The sequence below is a fragment of the Canis lupus genome, chromosome 21, assembly GCF_048164855.1.
Source record: "Canis lupus baileyi chromosome 21, mCanLup2.hap1, whole genome shotgun sequence".
NCBI classification, from domain to species: domain Eukaryota; kingdom Metazoa; phylum Chordata; class Mammalia; order Carnivora; family Canidae; genus Canis; species Canis lupus.
In genome coordinates, this window is record NC_132858.1 from 47,036,139 (window position 1) to 47,057,137 (window position 20,999).

General features: G+C 35.7%; 1 protein-coding gene across 2 annotated transcripts in view; it reads left to right on the forward strand.

The window, feature by feature from the left end:
- The window catches only part of SUGCT (succinyl-CoA:glutarate-CoA transferase), a 714,296-nt gene that overhangs the window by 341,097 nt on the left and 352,200 nt on the right, over positions 1 to 20,999 (forward strand). For both annotated transcript variants that reach the window (XM_072791643.1, XM_072791644.1), the window contains one exon: positions 10,212 to 10,314. In XM_072791643.1, the coding sequence (XP_072647744.1) occupies positions 10,212 to 10,314 (103 nt within the window). The remainder of the gene's footprint in view (positions 1 to 10,211; positions 10,315 to 20,999) is intronic.

Genomic DNA, 20,999 nt, shown 5'->3' on the forward strand with positions numbered 1-20,999 from the left:
TAGTTACTGCATTGTAGATTTCAGCCAGGATCTTATGGAATCCTATTGGTTTGGTTTGGGTTTGCTCATGTTTGTCCAAAGAGATGTTATCTGTAGGCTATACATTTATGAGATGTAGCCCTGTACCAAATTTTTGTTTCCAAAACTTCTAGTGTCTTCCCCGTCCTTGCCAACAGTTTGCCTTCCCAGTATTGTAAAAGTGTATTTTATTTATTTAACATAACTTATGTAGCACTTGTACCAGGTAGTGTTTTATAAACCTTTAAATTTAATTCCTCATGACAAGCTTATAAGCTAGATACTACTTAAGTCAACAGAAAAAGCAAAAACGTTAAAGGACAAGAATCATGATTTATCTGCATTAAAGTTACTAGTTTCTGTATGAAAAGGTAAATAAGGCTAAAAGATGAGCTATAGTCTAGAAGAAATTTAAAGTGCATAAGTTAGTTAATAAAAGAAAAGAAAAATAGTTCAACTGAGAAATGTACAAAAAATACAAAGAGGGAAGAAAAGGGGAAAAAAATCCCATCTAATAGCCTTTAAGCTTGTGAAGAGATGTTGAATTTCTCCAGTTGTGAGAAATGCAACTTAAAGTAACCATGAGATATAACTTCACCTCCATAAGATTACAGAACATGAGCCTGACAACAACAAAAGTTAATGAGAATATGGAGCATGGAAGAAGCAAAAATTGGGAGCAAGCTCTTTGGAGAACAGTCTGGCAAAATCTAATATGGTTGGTGATGTGTCCACTTTATGACTCAACAATTCTTCTCTGAGTATATCTTAGGGAATCAATCCTATTGGAATAGACAGAGAAAAGTATAAGTTTCCATTAAAGCATTGTGGGTAATAGTAAGAGACTGGAAACAATGGACCATAAGTAGGAGAAAAGATAAACCATGGGATATTCACACAGGAATGTGCCCGGTGGTTAAAACACGTAAGGCAAATCCAAAAGTATGAATACAGAGAGATGTTAAATTTAAAGTCTTCGATGGAAAAGCAAGGCCAGTATAAAGTTAAAAAACCCACATGATACTTTATATCACTCATGCATTAGTGCAAACATACATGGGTATGTCATAGGATGGTGTTTCTTCGGAAGAGAAGAAGAAGGACAATAGGTAGAGGAGAGATACAAAAGGGACTTCACATCTGTCGGTAACATTTTGTTCCCTAAATATGTGAAACACATATGCTATAAAATGTTAAGATTCAAATGATATAGATGGGTGGGTGAGGGGGGCATAAGAATTTGTATTATTTTCCTTTCTATAGTTTTCTCTTTCTGTACTTTTTGGAATGTTTGAAATATTTTACAAGAACAAAATAAAACAAAACAATAATTTAAGAACGAACTCTAGTAGATCATATTCTTGAATTTTCTTTTAAAAATCTTAGGGAAGCGTTGCTATGATATTGAAATAAACTCTTCTGAAAACTTGTATGTTGTATGGACAGCATATCTTTACAAAGTTCTGTTCAGCTCTTACTGTCTTCCAGTGTAATGTGTTTTGCAATTCTCCACTGTTTGTGTTAAGTCTCTGGAAGATATCTAGCTTTCTGTTTTTTTGCAAAATTATTTGGAGATTAGAGACACAGTCTTTTGTAAATCAAGAAGGTGAGGTGTGAAGAGGTTTCTCTCCACTCTTCGAAGAGCCATGTCCAGGGAAAATCCACAAATGTATTTGTATTTATTTGTATAAGGGGATGGAACTACTGTGTACAAATTTTAAAAGATGATGGGTTCTGGGCATATAAATATTGAAGCTTATTTTCAGAAAACCATGGTTGGCAAACCTACAACTCTACCATAGAAACAGTATAGCAGCAAGAACAGGTATACCTTTCTACTTAGGCAAAAAATACGAAAATTTTTTGCAAATTAATTCATATTTCCAATTATATGAATAAATCATTGTGTGCATTGAAGATTGCTTTTACAACATAAAGTCGTATTCCAATGTTAGTTAAGTTACATTTGGATTTTCATGTAAAACCTCTCTGAAAATACAACTAACTAGACCCCCAAAATAACTTACATTCTTGAGTCCTGAATTTTTATGTGGAAAAATGATTGAGGGGATTCAAAGATTTAAAGTCTTGTCACAGAGTCTCTGTATATAGTTTATCCTTGAAATACTTTTCTGTTCTGACCCAAAAGTGGGGAAAAATTCATGAAACCAAGAGGCATATATGATTTTACTTTTGCCACAAATGTTGCCATATTCTCTGCTCAAGAAACTCTGAAAATCATAGAAGAAAGTGTCTTTAAGCATCTCAAAAAGTCTAGTGGGATGTAAGGATCAAGGGCAAAGGCTTCAAGTTGCTGTCACTGACTTTTTTAAATCACTAGATATGGTCCAGGGGCACCTAAGAACCTCTTAGGGAAATGAGACTTTACCTAGTTATGGACACAGGGTGACTCCCAGTAGGCATTCTCTTATCACAGGCAGGAACTGAGACTTTGGACTTCCTCTGAACCACTTGGATGAGATAAAAAGATAAGATTTAACCTCTGTGCCTTCTCCACAAGCTGTATTGATGTTGATACCCCTTTAAATAGTTTCAGCAATCCTGGTTGCTAGCCTGGTAAGACGTGTTTGCTTTATTATTTTATTGAAATCTCTGCATTGTCACTACCTGCTATGGGATTTCCAGGTGTAATGAACACTAGTTGAGATTCCTGATGCTGGTGTCATCACCAATCCCCTAGAGGCTTCAGTACAGTGGCATTTTCTAGAAGAAAAAATAACAGCAAGGTAGCATTTAAATACATTTCAGAAGTCCTGAAGGCTTTGACTCTTTATCTTTAAAAGTAATTTTTGTTTGAGATATACAGTTGACCCTTATACTACACAGGGGTCAGGGGTGCCAGACCCCTATACAGTTGAAAATCTGTATATAACTTTGGCTACCCCCAAATTTAACTAGTGATAGGCTGCTGTTGACTAGAAGCCGTACTGATGACGTAAATAATCGATTAACCCATTTTGCATGTTATATGTTTTTTATACCGAATTCTTACAATAAAGAAAAATGTTATTAAGAAAATCATAAGGAAGAGAAAATACATTTGCAGTATTGTATTTATTAAAAAAAAACAACTATGTGTAAGTGGACCCACACAGTTCAAATAGATGTTATGTAAAGGTCAACTCTAATTGACATATAACATTGTATTAGTTTTAATGCACAATATACTGATTTGACATATGTATTCTTATACTTTCATAACCATAAAATATCTGAGAGATGATCAACAATAAATAGGATCCACTATATAAATTGCTAAAACTCCTTCTTTGGATTTATAATTTTAGACATATTACTGTATTTAGGTTTAGTGTAAGTGATGCCACTACTACGTGAAATAGCAGTTATTGGATACTTACTAAGTGCTAAGTGCTGTGTTAACAATCTACAACTATAATTTTCTTATAGTAGATGAGAAAATTGGAGCTCAGAGAAGTTAAGCAACTTATCACCATCACAAAGCCTGGTGAGGCTAGGAAATACATCTCTTTATTGATTTATTTGTTGAATACCTTTCATAAATGACAGCAGTGCATAGTGAGGTGAACTCTGAGCCTGGAATACAAAGACTTGAGTATGAGTCTCAATTATGCTTCAATTTTTTCATCTTCAAAATAAGGATAGCTTCTCCTTTCTCATAAGGTTCTTGAAAAGATCAGATTGAAATATGGTGGTCAATATTATGAGACATCATAGGACCATAGAATTTGGTCAATGGTCAGTGGGAAAGAAATTGGGAATATTGGAGCCTAGGCAACTCACCCAGTACGGAGTTACCTACCCTCTGTCCCCCAACTCTGGTTGGCCAGTGGCCTGTGTGCTAGACTTGACTGGGTTGATGCTTACTTCTAGCAGGTGTACCCTACTGAACAAGCAGAGAGAAAAACCAGTTCAGCACACAACCAGCTGATTGATTTGAGCCTTCTCTTATGTATACCTCCCACCTTGACTTCCCTGTGCCTTAGCTTTAGTTATCAGAATCATGAAACTCACCTCACAGGATTGTGAGGACTAGAAATAATATATACAAAGTATTTCTCACGGTGTCTGGTACATTAAAGGCTCTTAATTCATTGTAACAGCAAGATGCTAGGCTTCAAATCCTCCTTGTAATCCCTCAGTGGGGCTGGCCTTTGGCAGTACATGTTTGACAGAGCTTTGTCTGGTCTGCTCTCCTGGACTTTGCTACCTAGATTCAGGCAGTAGAAAGTGATGGTTAACACACGGGCTTGGGACCCAGTATAGACTTCTATCTAGCTTGGCTACTTAATATGACTTAAAAAGGTCACTTAACCTCACTAAACCTTGGATTGCTCATCTTTAAAATGAGCATAATGCTGATACCTATGTTGCAGGGTTGTTGTGAGAATTAAGATTTGATTTGAAAAGTTGTGACTGTTATTCACCTATATTTTTATTAAGGTCATATAGATGGGAGTTGCTGGGGCTCTGACTCAAACCTGGATCTATCCACATCTCATGGCTTTTACTATTGCAGCATACTTACTGTGTTTGAAGACTTTTGGCAACTGCACTGCCACTGTGTTCCCGATTGCTAGAAATATTTTCAGTGCACATAATAGGATGATTTTGTAGGACCACAGAAAGCAATAGATAATGTTTTTTAAAGATTTATTTATTTATTAGAGAGAGAGCATGAGTAGGGGAAAGGGTACAGAGAGAGAATATCCAAGGAGACTCCCACCAAGTGCAGAGCCGACATGGAGCTCAGTCTCACAAGCTACAAGATAAGGACCTGCACAAAACCAAGAATCAAGGCAGCCCCTGTGGCTCAGCGGTTTAGCGCTGCCTTCAGCCCAGGGCCTGATCCTGGAGACCCGGGATCGAGTCCCACGTTGGGCTCCCTGCATGGAGCCTGCTTCTCCCTCTGCCTGTATCTCTGCCTCTCATGAATAAATAAATAAAATCTTTAAAAACAAAAACAAAAACCAAGAATCAGGTGCATAACCAACTGAGCAACCCAGGCACCCCAAACAATAGATAGTTTTTAAGGTCTTTAGAATTCCTGAGATCTTATGATTTTCTGGTAACATAGTCTGTCCATAAGTCATAGTACTTTGTTTATAAGTTAGTTGTTGGGAACTTGAAACTTATTTTGATAAGATATATTTCTATGAAGACTTTTGAGACCAGTATAGGAGAAGAAGAGATACTGTGATATTACATTTAAGCCTTCAAATTCCCTTTCTTCCTTCTCCCAGCCTCAAGATCTAAAGTCTCAGCAAGGTTTTGGGAGAAATTAATCCACCCCATTTAGTCAAGGTAATGTGACTGAGACCCTCTTATTCTGACCAGTTAGTCATGTATTCATTCATTCAGCAAATATTGAGTGTCAACTGTGTTCTAAGTTATGGGGGTGTAGCAGTGAAGAAACAGTCTGTTTCTCTAGTGTGAGAGAAAATAGTAATCCTTGGGAAAGAGACAACTGGACAGATTTGAGACGTATCTAAAATTCATTTTACTGAATGGAGGAAAATTGGAGGCAGTGAATTTTTAATCAACTGTTGCCATAGTCCAAGTGTAAAGAAGGATCAAGGGCCTGAATTGTGGTAGTAATGGTGGGACTAGACAAATAAAACTTAACTGTTAAAAAATTGATCCTGTGGCCCAATTATGTATGAATTATAAGAGATGATGTAAAGAAAGAGTTCCCAGTTTAGCCAAGAGTGTGAATTCAAGCAAGGGAGCAATACAAGGTTTATGGGGGAAATGAAATCTTAGTCATCCACAGGCATGTTGTGTGTGTGTTTTTTTTTTTTTATTTATTCATGAGTGACACACAGAGAGAGGCAGAGACACAGGCAGAGGGAGAAGCAGGCTCTCTGCAGGGAGCCTAATGTAAGACTTGATCCCAGGACCCCAGGATCATGCCCTGAGCGGAAGACAGAGGCTCAGCCACTGAGCCACCTAGGCACCCCACATGTTGTGTTTATGTGCATCTGAGTGGAAATATCCCGTGGTAACTGGGAAGAGGGACCTGGAAAAAAGTTAGGGCTGGAAATAGAGATTTAGGTATCATCTGCATGAAGACAACACGATTGCTTAGATGAATGAAAGAGAACAAAGAAAATTGGGACCGGAAGGAAGAGGTAAAAGAATTAATAAAAGAAACAAATGGTTAAAGAGGTATTAAAAATCCAATAACTACGGGAGCATGGGATGTAAAAATAGAATAGTCAATAGCATCAAATGCACAGAGAGCAGGTAGGATGAGGACTCTGAAAAGAATTTTGGGTAGCAGTCACTGAAGACTCTTGGCCATTGGGTAAGAAAAGGTGCTGGTGAACAAGTCCTGCTGAAAGACCTCTCTGGGTTCCTCATGGCCCAGCAGAAATCCAATATCCTTAGCACAGTAGACAAGACACCTTGCACTCTGGTTCTAACCTTCTTTTCCTATTTCATCTTTCACCACTCAGGGCACAGGAGCTTTTTTAGATTCTTTCCAAGTGGGGTCTTTGCATACCTGGCCCTCTCTGGAAGACCCTTCTTTCCATCTTCCAAATGAAAATGCTAAACTCATCATTCAGCAGCTGGCTCAAATGTCACCTGGCTTTTGAACTCTTTCCTGACTGCCCCAGGCCCAGTTCAGGTCTCCTTTTTGGTACTTCAGGCTGTACACTCATTTTTGTCTCAGCATCTAGCATTGCAAATCAGCAGTTTCCTTAAGCTGTGTTCTCCATCAGGCTGTATAATCTTTGAAAACAGGGATGTTTTTATTGTTGTAATCCCCATGACTGGGACAAAACAAACTATTGCTAAAAGCATCAGGAATGAATGAATGTGTATTAATGTAAGGAGATATATCTTGAGGTATATAGGATGGAAGTGAAGAAGCATCTTAGTGCTAAGTGAAACAAGCCAGACACAGAAATACAAATACTGCATGATCTCACTTATGCATGGAATCTCAAAAGTTAAACTCACAGAACCAGAGTGTTGAATGGTGGTTTCCCAGGACTACGGTGTGAGAGAAATGGGGCAAAACCAGTCAAAGAGTACCAGCTTTCAATTATAAGATGAAAAGATTCTGAGAATTCAATGTATAGCATGGTTATTGAAGACAACGCCATATTTTATACTTCAGTGTTCTTAGGTAGGTCTTAAATGTTCTCGCCACACACATACACATACACGTACACACATATCAATGGTAACCATGAGGTGAAGGATGTATAAATTAATCTGATTGTGGTAATCATTTTATGATGTATAAGTAGATTCAATCACTGAACTACACTGTACTCTAAAAACCATGTTGTACAAACTCAATATATACAATTTTTATTGATCAGTTACACCTCAAAAAAGTTTGGGGGGGTACAAAGCTTTATGAATTTGAGCAACGTAATTTCTCCAAACCTGAGTTTCCTATTGGTCATATGAGAATAATACTTCCTCTACAGTGTGCTTGTGAGGATAAAAGCTATAAGATATACACCAAACAACTTAGTAGCCAGCATTTAATGATCATTAATGTTAGAATTATTTCCAACGCCATCTTCATGGCCCTCTATCTCTTAGTTTCTCTCTGGTCTTGGATTTGGCTGCAACTTTAATCCATTCTCTAAAGAAAAGAGTTTTTTTGTTTGTTCTTTAAGTCTGATTTTGACGCTAAGAAATTTAAACTCAGGTCCATCTTCAGGTACCAGTGTATCATCTACCTAAATGATTCAATCTGAGTAGCAATACCCATTCTGACAGCAAGTGAATTCAGCAAAAATCTTAAATTTAAAATGTGGGTTAATTTAGCAAGTTCACAATTAAGTCTGAATTGTTTTAAGAGTTCCCAGAAACTTTGCAGAGGAGGCTCTAGCTTTGAGGCTCACTACACTGCATCTGAGGACACCTTTCCTGTCTTATTTTCAGTATTGTATTGCCCTAAGTGATTTAGAATAGCTCTTACCATTTTTTTTTTAGCAGCATTTTTGTGGTTAACAAAAACATGTGCTTACAGCTTTTTTTGCATAGATAAAGGAAAGGATCCCACATCAGATTTAGATCAAGAGATAGATTTTCAGAAGAAAATGATGGATGCGTCCTCTGGGAGCAGCAGAATGCCGCGATGTTCCATCTCTGGCCGCTTGAGTTGAAGGCATTCATGAACACGTCCACGCCCACGCCCACGCCAATACACAAACAGTGGTCACAACTGCAGCTCCAGACACTACCTCTCTCCTCAGTCTCATTTCCAAAGTGCATTTGTTGTTTTCCATAACATGAAATAAATCCCTCTCTTTTGCCCAGTGGTGAAAAGCTTATATAAATACTAAAACTTCATCCATTCCCCTGAGTTTTCTGTTGGCAAGCCTGCAGCTAAGGGTTTGTTTGGATCCTGACATGCATTTTCTGTGCAGATCTTTCAGGCCACTTGGGTGAGTCCAGTGGTGATAAATTCACTTGTCTTGCAAATTTATCAGGTTAACCACGATAACACTCTGCTTATGGAACCTTAAATAATTGACACCATGAGTGACAAGGCTCCAGGTTCAAAGTATCTCTTTTATTCTTTCAGCATATATCATTCTGGTGACATATATGTCTTAGGAAGTCTTGGCCAGGAGATGATTTTAACAGTCATTGAAAGGAAAATAAGGATGTAAAGAATCGATTAGTGTAAGACATTTTATCTTGCACAGTGACGTTCCCATGAAAAAATGTTTTTCAGTATGTAGAAGTTAGGTATTTGTGTCCTAAGTAGGGATGGTTAACACTACTGGCTGTAATTAAAATGTATAATGAAAAATCTTCAGTCATCAGACAGATCAGAAAAGTATCCTCCAAGTATTGATATTTTACCCTTGTTTTAAACAGTGGAAGAAGTAGTGCCTTTCTCCAATATAATTTCATGGAATCTGCCAATCTAATATTAATTCTAGTTATGTCTAAGATTGCTGAATGGAAGTCCATGAATACTAACTATTTCTACTATATTTCCACTTGTCCTTCTATAGTAATGAAGCCTTCTCCTTGCTGCCAGTAACCTATTTTACCTAATGCTTTTAGAAAACCTCTTTTCACCTAGATTATTACTTAACTAGAAATAGTTTGCTATTATAATAATTAGTAATTCTGAATTCGTCATATATTGCAAACTATGTTATTTTGAGGATTCAAGATTTTCTGTTTCACTGTCTTAACAAGAAGAAATATAAAACAGTGACTCTCATTAATGAATTGGATCCCCTTTCCTCAAGACCTCGTAGAGAAAATAAAGGCAATCAAGTAAGTTGTCTGTGAAGTCTGATTTTAAATTATAGAAAAAACAAAACAGAGGTAAAGGACTTGACTGGATTTGAGTGTTGTTGGCTAAACTGATATATATTGGTCTTCATATGCCTAGATGTGTTCTGATTAGTAAATCATATTCCAGGAAAGTAGCTGAGGTTGTTTTTAGGCCAATGGTTGTGGCTGTTAATTTTGGTGTACTTTTAATACAATGGAAGTAGAACATACAGCTGTCTTTTAAAACAACTACATTTGTTTATTTTTTGTTTTGAGAAATAATTTAGTTTATCAAACTACCTTAAACTGATGTGCTAGGCCTGAGACCTAAAAAAACACTTTGCATGATGACATTATGTTCAAAATTGTGATACCATTATTATATTATAAAGTGCTCAATACAACAATTGAAGCTCAGTTAAAACCATTTCCCAGGGCAGCCCGGGTGGCTCAGTGGTTTAGCGCTGCCTTCAGCCCAGGGTGTGATCCTGGAGACCTGGGTTCGAGTCCCACGTCGGGTTCCCTGCATGGAGCCTGCTTCTCCCTCTGCCTGTATCTCTGCCTCTTTCTCTCTCTCTGCATCTCTCATGAATAAATAAGTAAAATCTTAAAAAAAAAAAATTTCCCACACAATCTGTCTTCTCCAGTGGACTCTCTGTCAAAAAGCACACAGGGACAGAAATAGGAGTGATTATATCTCTGATGGTGGACTTTCAAACAATGGGCTCTGAGTGGCTATTCTTACCACTCCAGGGCAAGTCGTGTTGTTTCATTGTAGGTAACATTCTCAAATCTAGGAGCAAAGAAAGCCTAAGAAACATATTTTTGTCGTTACTGGTTGCTTCAAAAGAGGGCCATATGAGAAAAAAATTTTGTGTTACATTATTTGTAAAAATACATCTTTTTTTTTTTTTTTGGTCTGTTCCTAGGTTTGAAAAAGAAATGACCAGCAAGTGGTTATACCTCTTTGAAGGCAGTGGAGTTGCGTACGGCCCAATCAACAACATGAAGGAAGTATTTGCAGAACCCCAGGTTTGGCTTTTTGAAGTTTTTAGTACATTGAAGTTAAAAACACAAGAAATTGCCTCTCTCTGTCTCTCTCTCTCTCTCTCTCTCTTTTTAATCCAGATTGATTCATAGACATGCACGTGAGCTATTAGTCTTGAGCTTAAGTAACATGAGGTGATTTTTGACGGTTACATTAGACTGTGGGTCTGAAGTAAAAAGAATCAATTTAGAACTGGCTGTCTACAATCATACTTTCATGTCCATCAGATCTGATATATTTCTGCAGTAGCCTCTACATAAAGTTTGCAAGGTCAGGACATTTTGTTTTTCCAGAAAAATGGGAAATGTAGACAATTGAGAGGTTGGGATCGGGCCCTCAGAGATCATTCTCTATGGAAGGAAGTATGACAACTTTTACAATTACAGCCCACATGTCACCAGGTGACTATCTTAAAATGTACACAAAACAAGTCATAGTTAATTTTGCAAATGAGGGACTTTTATATGTTTTGATTAATAAAGCATGTTATTTGTGAAGAATCAATTGTACTTGAATAGAGATTTGTACTGTACAATCTTTTAGGTTTCTTCTTGGGCTCCAGGAATAAGGATCACCTGAAAAAAATAGTATTTTTTTCTCTAACATTGTTCAAATTATTATTTTTAGATATCAAAATAATTTTTGATTCTGTTACTTTAATTAATATCACCACAAGCAATTAAGTGTTTCTCAGATTCACATATTCATCCCAAAAGGTAGAGGAATTCCATTTTTCCATCAAGTTTCGCTATGATTATTCACATATTGTGTCAGTTTCCAACATTTTACGATTGTACGTCTGAAAAAGAATCTTTATATTGTAACAGATTTTTCTTTGAAGTGTATGATTGAAAATGGAATATGATTGTTTCTAAGGGAGGAGAACCTTGGAAGCTGACCTGACTCTTTAACTTGGGTACCTATATTTTACATGAGTATCTGCCTCAAGGAGAAATGACATGTATTTAATTCAATGTTTACAATATCTCTGGGAGAAAAAGAGTGAATGAATCCAGGAATTCTGTTGGGTGTTATTTTCCTGCCAAGATCATGAATAGGGCAAGGCTCTGTCCATAAAAATATGATGGCCGATAAGTATTTGAGATCAAGGGGCCCACTGGATGCATACCGAGTTGATGTGACAGGGTCCTCACCCCATCAGTGGATCAATGCCTGGTGATTAATGCATCTTTGCCATGAGGCAGCAGTGCGCACACTCTGAAATGTACTAGACCTGGAGGGCCAGTGTTCTCACTTCGTAACCTCGAACGAGGCCAAGCTTTGGCTTCAAGTTGTTGTGGAGGAATGGGTGGGTTTTACTTTTATTTTCCTGCTTAACATGGCACTGAAGTGTGTAGGACTTGGTGTTTAACTCGATTTGAGGACACATTTCTCTAGAGATCATTCCTGAGAGTTTTATCATCAGTGTTTGTGTCGCTCTACCCATGTTTCTTCGGGCAGAAAGACAGAATAAAGAACGTTACTTTAAAAATTGCTGGGTATATTCTAATGTCAACCATTTCTTAGGTTTTCTTTTTTTTTTTTTTTTTGATGTTTAAACATTATTTTTATTTTTATTTTTTTTTAATTTATTTTTTATTGGTGTTCAATTTACTAACATACAGAATAACCCCCAGTGCCCGTCACCCATTCACTCCCACCCCCCGCCCTCCTCCCCTTCTACCACCCCTAGTTCGTTTCCCAGAGTTAGCAGTCTTTACGTTCTGTCTCCCTTTCTGATATTTCCCACACATTTCTTCCCCCTTCCCTTATATTCCCTTTCACTATTATTTATATTCCCCAAATGAATGAGAACATATAATGTTTGTCCTTCTCCGACTGGCTTACTTCACTCAGCATAATACTCTCCAATTCCATCCACGTTGAAGCAAATGGTGGGTATTTGTCATTTCTAATAGCTGAGTAATATTTCTTAGGTTTTCATGAACAAGGAACCATGCTCACTTTATGGGCTGCTTCAGATTGAATACAGGACAATGAGGTTTTTCATTCCTGGTTTTCTCTTGTAGTTCAGTTTAATTACTACTTGTTGTATCTCAACTCCTTTGGACCAGCATGAAGTTTCTGATATTGGTATTCAGCATATTTTTAGTATTTCAGTCATTTTTCAGATGGAGAAGATTGATATTGATACCAACTTTTGCTACAACCCCAAGAGTCTCTGAAAATTGTCTTCTTATCCACCAAAAAGTAGGTCCTGTTACAATTCTAACATCAAAAATTCTTACCCATACAGTGACAGTTACTGACAATCGTGCCCTAGTAGAGAGAGGAGGGTTGGTCTCTTTTATATATAATTTCATTCTCTGCAGTTTAAATACCAAATATTTATTAAATAAATAAATAAATAAATAAATAAATAAATAAATAAATAAATACCAAATATCCACATAAAATTTATCCGGAGTTTTAGAAAGACTAGAGAGAAACATAGTACTGTTACATTTTAAAAATGAGCACAGATGACTCTGGCAATTGTATGTAGGGCTGTTGGGCACAAGAGGTAAGGGTACTGTATTTCCCTAAGGTCAGCTCTTTTAAAAAGAATCCTGTGTAATTTTGAATTTTGGAAGGAAAGTAAAATGCGAAAAAACCAGGGAGTTGTTTGTTAGGACTGCTTTAAAAATTTCATGCAACATGTACCTAGTGCTAGGGATTTAGCATGAATTGACTAATTCTCTTCCCACCTGAAAAATAAATTTAAAATCGACTTAGACGGCAGGTACACAGTAAATATTGTTGATGCATGAATCACTGCATGAATGAGTTGGCTAACTCTGCAAAGTATGGGATTTCCAGATGATCAAGGGGCTATTGTGCAGCCCAGAGTGGGGCTCTATCTATAGTGCTGGCTGGAAGGAAAGCTTTTGGAAAGTGTAGCCTAATGGTTAGGACCATGGAGTCAAAATTGTTGAGCAGTTTTATAAACTTTACTAGCCTTCAGTTTTCTTGACAGAAAGTGGTATAATAGAATCTTTTCTCTATATTGTTGTGTTGCAAGAGATAATGTTTATCAAGGGCAGTAGGGATTGCCAGAGATAAAGGCTCAATACACCGTAGTAGCTCTGGTTATGACAGTACCCTTTGAGGTTATATTTTGGTTAAAAAACACTTTGTTTTACTTACCTTTATTTGGTGGCTACAAACCAATTCAGTGTGGCTCTGGGACCTGGGGATCACTAGCTTCAAATCAAGCTGTAATATTCTTTTAAGAAAAGGCATCTGCACACTCTGCCAAGAAGTTCTCAACCCTTCATCATTTCTGATTGCTGAAATTCCTCTTATTTTTAATTTTCTGTAGAAGTATCATTTCCGTTTAAGGTGTCCTCCCTTGTTTTTCCCCCGATGAGTTGTAGAGTTTCTTGGCCCTGGGTACATGGAACCGGCCACTTGTGTTCAGATGTGGGACCGCACCGCTGGCGCCCGTGGCTGGCTCTCTGTGTGTACTGTGCCAGCACAGCTGCTAGTTCAACTGAAAATTGATTTGGGTGAGGTACAAGGCCTGGAACATGGCACAGGAAGTGAGGCTTTGATGAAGTGAAGAGGGGTATGTTTAACCAAAAAAAAAAAAAAAAAGTTAGAAGCATCAAAGTACAGGAGAGGATTATCAAGTGAACCATTCACATTTCATCTGTGGGTTGAGCTGGGTAGACAAAAGAAATTCACTTGATCGTAGAAGTTATTTCTAACCTAAATAATTTCATCATGGTCTCATGTTCTGGGGAAACTGGATTATTATTATTTTTTGACTCAACTGAAGGAAATAGATGATTTTTTTCCCCCTTGGATAGATGTGAAGTTGTCTACCTTTTATCCTCCGATTATATGCTGCAGACTCTGCACAGTTGAAAGGATCCTACAAGCATCCACTGTTCAAAGTCAATCAAAAATACTATGGGGGTTTTGGTCTGTATTTACTGATAGCTTTGAGAAATTTTGACCTAAAAGCCTTTTAGTGGTAGTTTTGTTGTTTCTCCCTCAGTGGAAAACCCTGTATATTCTATAGAAGTATAATACAGATTATCTGCATATAGATTTTAAGAGTCATTTTTTAACGGCTTTCTCAAAATATCTTTTTTTAATCAGGCCAAGATTGTGCAGTACATTAAAGGAATTCTTAAAAAGTTTAAAAAACTTGCTAGATGACCTCAGTATGGTCCTATTTAACATACCCTGGGGAACATGTGCATGAAATACATTGTGGTTTGAGGTTTTCCAACCCAAACAAACTTAAAAGAAAATGCAGCTTTTAATAGAAACTATTCAGATTCCTGCAAAAATAGGTATGGATCCCACCACTGAGAGCATTTAACAGCATCATTATCTACCATGAGAATCAAGAGATTGTGTTATCCTGTTTTTTCTGTTTTGCTTAAGACTGTGTATCTGGCGATTCTGAATATATTCTTTGACCTACGCAATTAAAAAATAGAGAGATATGAATGACTGAATCTTTGATTAATGCTTTTTTTTTTTCCTCCTTGATGCCATGACCCGTGGGTGGGGGAAGAGAGGGCAAAAGGAGTCGCCAAACTGGTGTTATTTAAGAGTCTTCACATTTCTACCACACAAGTTGAATACATCAGGTGTAAGACATCACCCTGAAGCATCACTTCTGAGAACTATTGGGAGGGAAGAATCAGAACTGAAATATCACAGCTGGCCCTGATTTTAGCTAGTGCCAAACACCTGCAGGCTCTAAAAGGATACCAAAACAAAACCCCACCCCGTGGCAGCAAGCCAGCCCTTAACAACCCTTCCTCAACTTTGTATCACCATCAAAATTAATTTAACATTTTCTACAGAAACCTTGTTCTTCCTGTCCCAGGAGGCCATTACAACTCCTTTAGTGAATCTTTCGTATGGGATAAATATGTCATTGAAGCAAACAGAGTGAAGTATTGAAATATTTGATAGCTTAAAATTATCTGTTGTTTTCATATCATTATTTGTGGAAGCTTGTGAAGTTGGAGGTTTTATTAATCTCTAGGCTAGCTCATATTCTCTGAGTGATTTTTTTTTTTTAGCACATTTTGGCAAAATATCTGAGCATCTGGAAAAAAAGCTTTCAATGTTCATATAGTAAGAGTCAGAAGCACCCCAAAATACAAAGCTGTTTTTCAAGCCCTTTCTACACTCATGAATGCACACGCTTCTGCACGCGCGCGTGTATGCACACTCACACACACATGCATTATTGATGGATTTTAGATACGGCCTTCTCAATGACATTGGTTAATATTTATTGAAATGTGGTTGTATAGTCCTGGTGGGCTTATATACCTCAAGCAAAATTATGTCCTTGTGTCTAATCCTGCTGGGAAATGCAGTGCTCCCTGCAACTGGAAAATAGTTGATGAATATCTAGGTAAAAAAATATGTCTGGAAGTAATTCCTGGTAGACAGAGGAAATAAAAAATAAATTTTGTGTGTATCTCTGAACATACATGACACATTTTAGATGGTGAACAAATTCAGATATATTATGTGTGTGTTTGTCTCGTGATACCTGGGTAAAATATTTTAAATTTTTGAAGAAATCATGTGCTTTAGACTTAGATGATTAAATTTAAAATTGGAGTGTTTAAGCCTTCAATTTTATATTAAAACATACAGCATGAGGCAATAATAACTAATTTTATTTTGTTGAATTGAAAAGAATCCTAATCCTAATCCAAGAAGCCTTATCTCTTATTATGTAAGAGGAAACCCATTGAAATGTCAAATAAAAATTAAGGACATAGTATAACATTGCTGGCATTTTATGTTCATTTTTAAAATATAGCTAAGAAATTTGGAGGCACCGGTTTCTTTGAACTATAACACATATATACTTAGATATCAAATTGGAATGCCTTGGACATTACTTGATTGATGTTGATGGAAATAAGATTGTAGAATTTATGTTAAAGAAAAGGGCCTTCTTTACTTTTGATCTTTTAATGAAAATGTGAGAGGCATGGTTCAGGGCAAAGGAGAATGTAATTGCTTATTCACTCAGGCATTCACTCATTCATTCAGCAAATAGTAATTGATGACCATCACGTGCTTCTCCCCATATATATATATGAAATGTATGATACAAGACTATATTATGTATATTATATTATATTATATCTATAGTCTTGTATTAGGTATTTGGCAAGGGAGAGGGTATGATAAAAAACAGTGAATCAACAAAGATAAAGCTATAAAGCATTCAAAGAGGTCCTACAGTCCAGTTCAAGGTAAAGAGTGTCCAGTCACAGAAGAGTTACACATGAATGTTCTGGGTATTTTAGCAGTGAGAAATAATAGGCCTAAGGCATCCTATTTAATAAATTAACAAAAATTTAAAGTCTGACAAAGAGTTGCAAAATGTCTTAATCACTTAAGCACTATTACAGTATCATTGACTTTATTCCCTATTCTGTGCCTTTTATTCCCATGACTTAATCATTTCATAACTGGAAGCCAATATCTCCCAACTTATCGAAGAACTCTTTATCCTTTTAAATACTTTTTGCAATCAGTATGTCATAATACTAATAAATTCTTTCTCGGTGATTGAGAGGAATTTGATGGAGGGTTTCTATTTTTAGTATTCAGTGATTTTGAAATTATTTGTAACCTGAGGATATCTGAAAGTTTCTTTTTCTTTTGTTTATTTTGTAGAGTTATTCTCTCTGTATGTGTTTCTCTTTCTTTTACAGCCAATATTAAAGGTTATGATTTCACAGATTTATTCAAATGAAAACATTTTCCATTATCATTTTATTGCAGTTATTACATGCAAAAGCATTTTAGTTGTATTATTGGTGGTACTGAGCATGAACAATGATTGACAGGGACTGAGAACCACTGACATATGAAGACTTTTCTAAAATGGTTAATAATAAGGGAAGAAGAGATACAAAACAGTGTATTCCAAGCTTACAGGGACCTTAGAATGGAGTTCTACATTCTATTCTGTAAGAACTCAGCAGTTAAAAATGGAGCCTGAGTTTGCAACTGGTCTATTTTATTTTTATTATCTGTGCTTTAGGTATCGTCCTAAGAAACCATTGCTTATTTAAGGACATGAATATTTTCACCTATATTTTCTAAGAGTTTTATAATTTTTACATCTTTTACTCAGTTCTATCATCCATTTTGAGCATGCATGTGTGCATGTGTGTGTACATGCTTATGCTGTAAGGTGTGGAGTCCAAATTCATTATTTTGCATATGGATATGTCCAGTTGTTTTGGATCTTTTGTTAAAAAGACTAATATTTTCCCATTGAATTTTCTTGGTACTGTTGTTCAAAATCAATTAACCATTAATATAAGTGTTAATTTCAGAACTTCGATTATTTAAAAGTGTTTTTATTTATTTCCACATATGCATGTATTTCTCAAACTTTCTAATGTGGATTTCTAATTGCATTCATTGTGTTTGAAAAACATACTTTGAATGATTTCAGCTTCTTCAGATTTATTGAGGTTTATGTTATGTCCCAGCATAGAATCCATTCTGCAGAATGTTCACTGTACTCTTAAGAATGTGTGTTTCACTGGAGTATGCTATAGATGTCTGTTAGATCTTGTTTGTTTTTACCACTGTTTAACTTTTGTATTACTTTGTATTACTTAATTCTTGTATTCTTAATCTTCTGCCTAATTGTTAATACACATTATTGAGAGTTGGGTGTTGAAGTCTTCAACCATTATTCATGAATCATCTGTCTCCTTTTAGTCCTTTTAGTCAGTTTGCTCCATATATCTTGAGCTCAGTTGTTACATGCATATATGCTTACCACTGTTATATCATCTTTAAGAATTCTCCCTTTATCATTATAAGAAATTTCTAGTAAGATTTTTTCATTCTAATATCTATTTCTGATATTAGGATAGCCACTACATTCTTTTATGATTGTTGTTTGTTTTCAATGTACATCTTTTTCATCCTTTCATTTTCAACTTACTTGCACACTTGAATATAATCTCTTATGTAGATAGTATATAGTTGGATCCTGTTTTTTAATCCAATCTGAAAATGTATGCTTTTTGATTGAATTGTTTAAGCCATTTATACTTAGTTATTATTGATATGGTTAGATTTACACCTGAAATTTTGCCTTTCTTTTTATATGTACCTCTTATCTTTTTTATTCTTCTATTCCTTTCATTGTCTTCTTTTGTATTAAGTAGATATTTTCTAGTATAATATTTTAATTCCTTTCATAACTTTAAAAGACATTTTGAGCTTTTTTATTGGTTTCTTTATGGCCAATAATACATACCTTAATTATAAGAATTGACTTCAGCTTCTTTTTATTTGAGTATAGTTGACTCACAATGTTACATTAGTTTCAAGTCTACAACATAGTAATTCAGCAACTTTATAGGTTATGCTGTGCTCACAAGTATAGCTACCATCTGTCACATACAGCACAATTACAATACCACTGACTATATTCCCTATACTGCACTTTTTTTGTTCTTAAAGATTTTATTTATTTAATCATGAGAGACACAGAGTAAACTGCACTGTTTATTCCCAGGACTTATTCATTCCATTACTGGAAGCCTGAATCTTCTACTACCTTTCACCCATAATTCCACTACTGGGTACTTACCCAAAGAAAATGAAAACACTAATATAAAAAATATATGCACCTCCTATGTTTATTTAAGCATTATGTAGAATAATCAAGATATGGGAAGCAACCCAAGTGTCCATCAATAGATGAATGGATAAAGAAAGTGACACACACCCATACATGTATACACACAGTAGAGTGTTACCTAGCCATAAAAATATGAGATCTTGCCATTTGTGATAACATGAATTGACCTAGAGGGTCCTAGAGAAAAACAAATACCATGTGATTCCATCATTATGTGAAATCTAAAAAACAAAATAAATGAATAAACAAAGAAATGCAAAGCAAAATCAGATCTGTAAATCTGATGGTTGCCAGAGGCAAGGGGTGTGGATAGATGGTCAAAAAATAATTGACTTCAGTTTTATGCTGATTTAGTGAAATATGGAAACTACTCATCTATCTAACATTGTTTTATGCTGATTTAATGAAATATGGAAACTACTCATCTATCTAACATCTCTATATATTATAAACTCAGAAATACACTGTTATAATTATTACTCTATACAGTATAATTATATTAAATCTTTCAAGACAGCTGGTCTAGAGAAATGAGAGCAAATATATATTTATAGAATTTTTATATTAATCTTTCTATACTATCTTGTTTTCCTAATTTCTACCTATGGATTTGAGTTAAAGATTTGAGTTGGATCTGATGTCCTTTCCTTAATCCAATACACTCTCTGCTCTTTTCCACTCCTCTTGTGCTATTATTGTTAAATACATTACATTTACATATTATAGGCCCAATAGTACACTTATATACATATTGTATATTGCATTCGTTTTTTAAATCAGTGAAGAAAGGAAAAATACATAATTATATCATTTTTTATAATTGCCTATGTGATTATCTTACTAGTATTCTTTGTGTATCTGTGTATCTGTCTGAGGACTCATAGTGCTGTATGGTATCATTTACTTTCAATTTGAAGAACTTTCTTTGATATTTATTATAAGACTGCTACCAATGAGCTTTCTGTTTTGGTGTAATGAATTATCTTCAGTTTGCCTCATTTGTGAAAGATAGTTTTGCTGGGTACAATATTCTTGTTTGACAGTTTTTTACTTCTAACACTTTTAATATGTTGCTCCACTGCCTTCTGACTTCTGTTATGTCTGATGAGATGTTAGATGTTAATCTTATTGGGCTCCCTGGTATGTTACCAGTCATTTTGCTTTTGCTTCTTTCAGGATTTCCTCTTTGTCTTTGGACATTTTGAGTATGTATGGGTGTGTGAATCTCTGCATTTATCATATGTAGAGTTCATTGAGCTTCTTGGATGTGTAGGCCAATGTTTTTCATGAAATCTGCAAAGTTTTAAGCCATTATTTCTTTGATATTGTTTATCCTTTTCTCAAATCTCCTTCTGGTTCTGCTATTTATGTGTATGGTGGTACTCTTTATGGTGTCTCACACTCTAAGGCTCTGTTCTTTTCTTCATTTTTTCCTCTCATCTTCAAGTTGCATAATCTATATTCATCTACCTCTAAATTTGCTGATTTTTTCTTCTACCAATTCAAATATATGGTTGAGCCCCTCCAGTGAATTTTTCATCTCAGTTATTGTACTTCTTGACTGCAGAATTTCCATTTGGTTTCTCTTAATATTTGGGATATTTCTATCTCTCTATTGATATGATATCTTTGATGAGACGTTGTCCTCATATCTTCCTTTAATTATTTAAGCATGGCTTCCTTTTGTTCTTTGAACATATTTATAATAGCTTCTTTGAAGTTTTTTCCTGCTAAGTCCACCATCTGGGCCTCTTCAAAGGTGGTTTATATTGCCAGCATTTTCCTTCTGTGAATTGGTCACACTTTACTGTTTCTTTGCATGTCTATAATTCTTTGTTGATATCTGGATATATTAGATCCCTTCCAACCCTAAGGGTTGTTTTGCTTGTTGCTTAACAGGTCAAACAATAGTGTCTTGGCTCCCCAATTCTGTGAAGTCTGTTTTCCATGCAATGCAAAGCCACTGAGGTCCCAGCTCATGGTTTCTACTTGCTTTTA